We start from the raw sequence: 8,635 nt of genomic DNA on the forward strand, positions 1-8,635 counted from the left end.
GGCTGGAAAGATGAACTACAAAGGCAGTGCTGCTAGTATCCAGGAGTTTGTGCCCCAAGCACTTGCCAACTTGTGACAACGGCAACTCAATGTCTACGCGATAATTATATTCATTGATAAAGTATACTGGAGTATGCGGATTGTGACTTTGAGCAAATACGCCCTCATGTAGCAGCTTGTATAGGGCCGTTCGATACTCTCTTAAGTATTATATACTCTTGCTATAATGTATACAGTAAAGTATGTGTAAATGTAATTCAATAATGTAAACACCTTTAACATTCAGAAAACAAAATAGGCTTAAAACAAAAATACATGTAGTTCACAGAACCATTACATAAATCTCCATTTTAAATGCTACATGTACATGTACAAAACCTACCAGCAGCGTCTTGTTTTTTAGCAAAGACAAGATACTCTCCATCTTTTGTTGGTTTCTCTAAGTCAGCAATATCTGTCATCTCAAACAACATCTCCACAATGCTAGCATACCCTAAAGACTGCCATGGTAGGTCCTCATTAAAGTAATTCTAAAAAACAACTTATAACCAGCAATATAACTTTAGAACAAGTAATACCTTGTATTTCGTGGGAATATCAGAAGCTTTAACACCACTCTTTGAAGATTTCAGAACCTGCATCAACACATAAAAATTATACATGAGGAAAATTAACAAACAAATACATGTAAATAATACAAATATTAGGTGCAATAGCAATAACAGCAAAAATTGTTTTTTAATATTAAAAGTTGAATCAAATTAAATTATCGACATTAAATGCATGTGCAATTCTAAACTTTTCAAATGAAAATACATGTAAAGTCACAAACATTAAGATATTGATACACCAAATGTACATTAAATGTACCACACATCCATGACAATAACAATACAATTGATTCGAACAAAGTAACACCGCCATACATGTAACATGTACTTTCATCACATGTTACATGTATGGTGGTGTTATGAAGCAAAACTATCACTGTCATGCACATTATTTATTTTACGCACATTAAAAAAACAAAGCAAAAATATAAACATGCGTGTCGTTCATGCACATACAGGTACGTGACAAAACTCTTGTATTACAATATTCATATTACAGGAAACTACATGCATATCATAAGTAAAGAGTTATACGTACATGTTTCAATACAAATGGACACCAATCCATTCAAATCAGAGCATTATATGTCTAGGGAGTACTATCAAGTGACATGATAGACGTGAGCATGTTATCTCAATGACAGTAGTCAGACGATATTGCAACTATTAGATTACAAATCATGATACAAGATCAAGCTACAATGTTAGCAAATAGATGTAGTAGGTGTGTCACTTGTTATTCACAAATGACATACATAGTATAGCACACATACATGTAGCATATATGAACATGTGTGTATACACACACACAGTACAGTATGTGTAGTATAAAAATTTACAAACTTAAAAAAATCAATAGATAATTAATTTCTAAAAATATAAAGCACCTATTGCTATAATCCCATACCATTTAAAAGTAAAATTTTCTGGAAGTAAAAAAATTGAGATGGAAACATTACAGTACATTGTACAGTATGTGTCGTATTTGCAATATAAGATTACACATCCTATGTAAACAAAAACAGAAAGCATACATTTAAAAGTGTAAGCAAGCTTATACTATCTACATTACAAGACGGTAAACAAGTCAGCAACTAGTGATGGCCAGTCTGTCAACAAGACTGAATGCTGCATCAAGGACCCCATTAGGTAAGAAAGAAACACTTGTATTACCATAATCATTATTAACTACAACAGGACTGGAACATCTTGACATTGTGCTCAATGCATGCCAAGGATGCAGTGCTAGATGGGAAAGACTAGGACTGAGATTAGGCCTCCACAATGACACAATAGAACAAATAGAGAGAGATCACAATAAATGCACTGACCAAATGAGAGGAATGCTGTCAGAGTGGCTGAAAGGGAATTATGAAGTGTCAGACAGATATCCAGAACCATCCCAACATTCACTGTGTATTGCAGTAGCTGGGATTAACAGAAGCCTGGCAGACACTATAAGCAATGATCCATCATTCAGTGACATCAATGATACACAAGGTAAATAGAAGAGTAGTTTCTCTGTACTGTAACAAGTCAGTAACACAAATTAGAGAAATAAGTTTAGTGCATTAAAACCTTATTCAATGTGCTATAATAATGAACAATTGCATGCTACATGTACATGTAGCATGCAATTGGAATATAAAGTGACTGCTGCATACTTCGCTGCATCAGTGATGCAATGAAAAACAGTTGATTGTTCCAAGCAGGTTACTATTGTTTTGTAAATATCTTGAAAGTTACATGCATTGTTTACAAATATATCTCCATCTTTGGATGCCGCAAGTAGGAAGCATAATATTTTGAAATTTAGTGCTACGGCAACTTGTAATACAAAAATTCAACTTTGCTAGTGCATACAAGTACATGTATGATCTATTGATAATTTGACGTAATTTCAAATCAAATGTTTTGCAGATTTTAATCTTATGATACCAGTAAACACAAAAATATATTTTTACTTTCATAAATAACAGAATAATTATGATATGTGATACTATAGGATCCAATAACAGCAGACCTCATCCATACACCACAGAAGAATTGATGCAGTTCTGTACTTGCACCCAATGTGACCTGGAGACAATAATCACTACAGGCTGCCCTCAAAAAAGAGAAGATTTCCATCCTCTTGATATCAAACGACTTTCATCAGAACAAAGGCATGTATACTTACATCACGCGATAACAGAAATACGAGAGATTAAGAGACAATGGACTCGCACTTACATCCGAATCACACAGTCAATATCAAGGAATACTGGAATATCAGTCTCTTATTTAAAAACCGTCATAACGACACTGGATTGGTTTGGAGCAGCAAAAGACAAAAACTGTCGTCTCCAGCGATTGAATGAGTGCCAAGACAAGGAAAGCATATTTGAAGTGTATGCAGAAATATGCTCATGGCTCAACCATCATCCCCTACGAGAAATAGTGGATGAATGTGGAACGGAAAATGAGAAACAAGAATATGAAAAATACATTGCCAAAAAAGAACAATTCCTGCGTCACTCAATAACATTCTTCACTGACTCATGCAGTCAGGATCTTGGAGGAGCAGTCACTGAAGTTAAACTGTTTCGCCTCAAGTTAGACACAGAGCTAAGCCATGATGTGCTGGATGGTACCATCCTCCCATTCCTTCAAGGAGAAGTAGCCAAACTTCTCAGCATACCCCAAATGAATCTCTACATTTTGTCACTTAGAGAGGGCTGCTTTGAAGTTGTTTTTTCGATTCCTGAAATTACATATAACAAGAACTTTCCACTGACGCTTGATCGCTCAAGAGCATTGGAAAACTTGACTTATGAGCCAGTAGGACTGAAATTCAAATCAATGTATTACTCAGATGTAGATACTCATGTAAGTTAGTAGAGAATGGTCATAAAATTAATATATTTGTAATAGACTTTGAGTGCCAAATCTGATGAGCAAGAAATATCATTTAATGATACAAAAGGTTAGATATGGTACATGTAATAAAGTAATGACTCCTTACTATTATAATGACAATTTACAGTATTAACACTCAGACCTTAATATCTTTGTAGAACAAATTATCAGTTACCCAACCGATACAATAAAAGTCTTATCTATACCAGTGAATCACACAGAAAAGGGTAAGCAGGAGGGAGTGACACTGTGAGCATTGATTAAGATCATTATGTGGCAGCTAGATGCAGTAACATACATGTACATACATACATGTACATGTAGATATAATTTCTTAAATGCACATATTATTAAAAAACAGAACATAAACAAAGGTACATGTATCTTGTATAGTAAAGATTTACAAAGTCTAAGCTTTATACCAAGTGCCAGTAAAGAAGGGCTTAATCATTGCATTTTGATACAACAGTTACTGCATGATTCAATAATAAACAATAGTTACTGTGTAGTGTTTTTCATCTTCGAGGGTTTGCAAATTAGTAAGCTTTCTCATGGTTATACCTGATATAGAACTGATACACAATACCGATCAACAATATTAAACATGTTTCCATTACTGTTTGATTTAAAATAACACTTTGATGCTTCATTGAAAACAACAGCAACAAGTGCATGAGTTTCTATCAAAATAAGCAATAAACATGTACAAACATGTGCAATAAACATATAATGCGCTTCCCCTACTCATGCATCATAAACAATATTTAATGTAAACAACATGTACATATATGTACATATAGCTGTGATATCTAATAGATTGTGCATTGTATTTATAGACTACAGACAAACATGATGCAGAGCATAAAAACAAGGAAATATTAGGAAAAAAACACTAACTAAACACAAACTAACTTTGTATGTACAGCTGACTTAAGATTATGATTGCATGTGGATATTAATGTAATGAAGTATGTATGTACATGTATACATGTAAGTATAGTAACAAGTATAATTAATAGGTGAAACCAAAAGCAACATCATAACTGATGATACACTATGCACACCTGACATATCAGATGGGGCAAGAAAACATCGATTAAGTTCAAATAATCACAAACATGAAGATGACCCTCTTGATTTCAAAGGAACAAATTTATCAGAGAGAATAAGTAAACAAAATGAGGCAGACATTGAACTGGACCATATTGTACAGTCAGGTACATATTAGTTAATAATAGTAATTAGTTAATTAATATAATATCTATTAATATTCTCCTAAGGTCGCATAAGAGGAAGACGGCCACAAATATTAATGAGACCCTCATTTTCAGAATTGGTGGAATCAAATGATTTTGGATGCCCAAATTTAAAAAGACAAAAAAAGGAATAATGACTTAATCACTGTTAGATGCACTGTATATCTCAATTAGTACAAACATTATTAATATTATTATAGTGTTGTTATTTATCAATAGTGTTGTTAAGTTGTCCATGTATTTGAATGAACTCATAAAAAATAGAATTTTATTTGTGGGTTAGTGGCTTACCACAAAATACAAACCAAACATTAATGAAGTGTCAATTCATTAGGCTTCGACTATTGTCATTAAAAAAGTTCCCTTTACTTAAGACATAAAGTAAATACTCAGGGCAGAGATGTGAGCAAGATCTTATTAATAAATAAGCACCAAGGTATAATGCTAACTGCACTGTGTAGAAAAATGGTCACATGACTCATACAGTTGAGTAAAGTAGCATTTCTGACATTGTGTAGGTTACAATGTTAATAATAACTACAATAAGCACACAGGAAATCAAAATGGCTCCACAAAATTTCCAAAAATTAAGGTGCATACACTCGACCTGTAATTAAAAATAGTTTGCTTAGGTTTCAGAGAAACATGCAGTTGGTATTATTTCTTTAACTCTGGAGAAATGCCTTGTGTGAAGTCTGTGAACTAACTTGAGTTACCTCAAAAAGGTGCATAAACTACAAAGGATTAAATTAATTAATTAAGCTACATGCCATAGCAAGCGATTTTAATTTTTTCAACAGACATACAGCATATTGTCTATACATACAGTAAATGTAGGAGGACCTCTGCTTATGTTGTTCATGCCTAACTGCTGCAGAGTAGCAATTATAATAATTGGTATTGTAAAGTTAATTCTTCATGAGAACATGCTGGCTGGAACAACTTAGGAACTTTGACCAAACCGAGGACAAAACAAAAAATCATTGAAAGCCTTCATGTTACTGTATAATCAAGCTCAATGAAGTATTGCTTTACTGTAAACAAGGTCTAAAAAATAAAAAGGATCTACATGTACCACCTGTGAGCTATGTACCCGCAGGCTTTGTGGCTAGGATTTAATCAAAACAAGCACTTCCAAACTCCATAGTGATCCCTGGCATAAGAAAATCCGCCACCTGCTAGCAAAAAATACTAATTAAGTTATGGTACATCTTGCAGCTTATGTGGGATTTCACTTTTAGTTTGGGATTTTCAATTATAGACAAATACTGTAATTCATTAACAAAATGTTAAAGTAGCTTGTAACATCTTAAAATACATGTAGCTCAAAAATGGCATCCCTATTTCAAAATATGTGCACGTGTACAAGTCAGCACATCCCTTGCAATTATAATCAATACACTGAAGGCAAAATACATACATGTACTTGTATACATGTACATTGTATGTGCTTTCATGAAACATTTATAGCCCTTGATAAAAGGAGCCCTACTGTATGTCATAACGAAATTTTCAGGCATCAAACTTTCTTGCTAGACACAATGCCTATATGGCTTCTGTCAACTTCTGTCAAATTGGTATTATGCTCCTAAATACTGTCTGAATGCTGTGTAGCTGCAACAACAATGACAAGTTACATGTACAATATTAGCATTAAACATTCAAAGGGTTTCATCATTTTTACTATTTTTTAAAAAAGCAATGAAATTTCACAAACTTGTCAAAATGTAGGAGCTATAAATAAAGGTAAGAAATGATGAAACAATTTCAATTTACACAATAAATTTCCATGTAAACACATAAAGTATCATACTGTGCAGACTGGCAATATACATGTACATGCATGCATGTGTAATCCAGGTCACATAATAGGATCAGAGGGAAACCAGTGTATTGTTACTAACAATAACTGCAATATATATGTACCTTTAATTTAACGATACATGACAAAAGTTAATAGAAAACCAGTAAATTATCAGTTATAAATCAAGTTAGTAATGCAGCCCATTAATTGAAAACAATATTAAAATATTAAAGGCAATGAAATGCTTCACTTATATAGAGCCCAACATACACTGAGCAACTTTGTTGCCAGTACCTTTGATGTGGTGAGGCAACTTGTTGCCAGAAGTTGAGAGTCTCTCTACTTTCTGCAACATGTTGCCCAGTGTTGCTCAACCACATCAAAGGTCTGACTACAAGTTGCCAGCAACAAAGTTGCTCAGTGTATGCTGGGCTTAGTAAAGCCCTCCATACACAAGGCAACATGTTGCTAGCAACTTCTGTGGTTACTTTGATCTTGTAATCATCTTGTTCCAAAAATAGAACAGAATTCTATTTTTAGACACAAGATCAAAGTGACCATAGAAGTTGCTAGCAACATGTTGCCTAGTGTATGGAGGGCTTAATACAGACCAGGAACTTTTCATTTAAAATTCATTTACATTTAATTTAAATTTATGTCAACAATTACATGTAAGTTACATGTGATAATGTATTAAGGCTGGTTTACAATATGACGTAAGGCCAATGTACCATCAATTTTTTAATCAAAAGTGTGGGTGATTTGACCTACTGGCGCATGTTTTCCGCTAGAATGTCAAATGTCAACGTAATGTCAGGACTAGTGCAATATTGTAAACCAGCCTTTACATATGCTATGCATGAACAATGTTAACAGGGATACATGAAAACATTATGTCACACAAAAAGCAGCCATACATGTAGGGACACGCAGTCACGCACATTATTTGGGAATTTCTTTTGAAATAATGGGTGGGAAATTTAGAGAAAGAATAATGGGCTAAAATTTGCCTGCCTGGATCACGTGATCAATATTTAACCCTTTCAATACTGCATGAGCCATGAGCATGTGTCAGCAAATAGTAGTTACAGTACAATTAACAGCACTTTACAGCAGCAGCAATGAGTAACTCCACTGGAAATAATACTGCTGGTTCTAGTAGTCTATCTATGACTGATGACTGACTATGACTATGACTGATGAATCATGAATGATGATATTAATAAATGAATTTTTGGTATTATCAGAGCATAATATTGGGAATAATGGGCCAAAAAGGAAAGAATAATGGGATTGAGGAAGAGAATTGAAGAATAGAATTATAGGGTTAAAGAAAAGAATAATGTGCATGTCACTACATACATGTATATACATGTGTATGTAAACTAGTAAAAGTAACCAATTGGTAAAATAGTATTATTAAGACAGTTTCTAAAAAAACAAAATTGGCTGGAAAAAAATTGTGCTTAGACAATAATCATAAAATAATTTAAAATAAAACTGGCTTCAATCTGACAGTATCAAGTAAAAAGATCATTGCTAATGAATTATCATTACACATTACAACATTATGCTCCATTTTTGAAATTATTAAACCACCAATTGTCAAGAGTATACTAATTGTAAGAGTGATTAGTACCTCGTGTATCCGTTCTGATATCTGGACAGGAACAGGGTTGAATGCTATCTTCTTACTAGACGCTGGCTTCTTTGAATATGATGATCCTTCTAAAGATGTCAGAGAAGACTCAGTATCTTTAGAACTTCCTAAGTGATAATTATACAAGTTACAAGTTACAGAACATATCAGGTATAATCTAGAAACTATGAACTGCTGTGTCCTTATAAAGAGTTGTCATTAAAGGTTTTACACCATCTCCCATTTTGTCATATAATGGGGCAAATTTAAATTAATAATATCTATTCATTGACATGAGATTGAAATCACTAATATTAACCACTATTATATAAGAATCAATAAAAGATGTTGCTAAAAAAATGAATTTTCTACGGCCAATTTTCTTGGGCTATTTCTTGGAAATAAGCAGTACAAATTACAGACAAAG

The 8,635-nt window shown here is 33.4% G+C and overlaps 2 protein-coding genes across 2 annotated transcripts in view; one reads left to right on the forward strand and one right to left on the reverse strand.

The window, feature by feature from the left end:
* LOC109585663 (uncharacterized) overlaps positions 1-8,452 on the reverse strand; it is a 10,749-nt gene extending 2,297 nt beyond the window's left edge. The window contains exons 1-4 of the mRNA XM_020001795.1: positions 8,395-8,452; positions 8,209-8,336; positions 579-635; positions 383-530 (exon numbers count right to left, since the gene is read on the reverse strand). Coding sequence (XP_019857354.1) covers positions 383-530; positions 579-635; positions 8,209-8,336; positions 8,395-8,452 — 391 coding nt within the window. The remainder of the gene's footprint in view (positions 1-382; positions 531-578; positions 636-8,208; positions 8,337-8,394) is intronic.
* On the forward strand, positions 1,666-4,952 carry LOC109585668 (uncharacterized). The gene is made up of 7 exons (XM_020001800.1): positions 1,666-1,760; positions 1,809-2,111; positions 2,617-3,479; positions 3,525-3,576; positions 3,668-3,736; positions 4,529-4,726; positions 4,790-4,952. Exons 1-7 carry the CDS (start codon positions 1,712-1,714, stop codon positions 4,897-4,899), a joined length of 1,644 nt encoding a protein of 547 aa, XP_019857359.1. The 5' UTR covers positions 1,666-1,711; the 3' UTR covers positions 4,900-4,952.
* Positions 8,453-8,635: the final 183 nt, after the last annotated feature.

This window comes from Amphimedon queenslandica, unplaced genomic scaffold (assembly GCF_000090795.2).
Source record: "Amphimedon queenslandica unplaced genomic scaffold, v1.1 AMPQUscaffold_13027, whole genome shotgun sequence".
In the NCBI taxonomy this organism is placed as follows: Eukaryota; Metazoa; Porifera; class Demospongiae; order Haplosclerida; family Niphatidae; genus Amphimedon; species Amphimedon queenslandica.

Coding starts and splice junctions, on each gene's coding strand:
- LOC109585668 (XM_020001800.1), top strand. CDS start 1,712: ATGGCCAGTCTGTCAACAAGACTGAATGCTGCATCAAGGACCCCATTA. Junction 1,761..1,808: donor TGCATCAAGGACCCCATTAG/GTAAGAAAGAAA, acceptor TAACTACAACAG/GACTGGAACATCTTGACATT. Junction 3,480..3,524: donor ACTCAGATGTAGATACTCAT/GTAAGTTAGTAG, acceptor TATTTGTAATAG/ACTTTGAGTGCCAAATCTGA.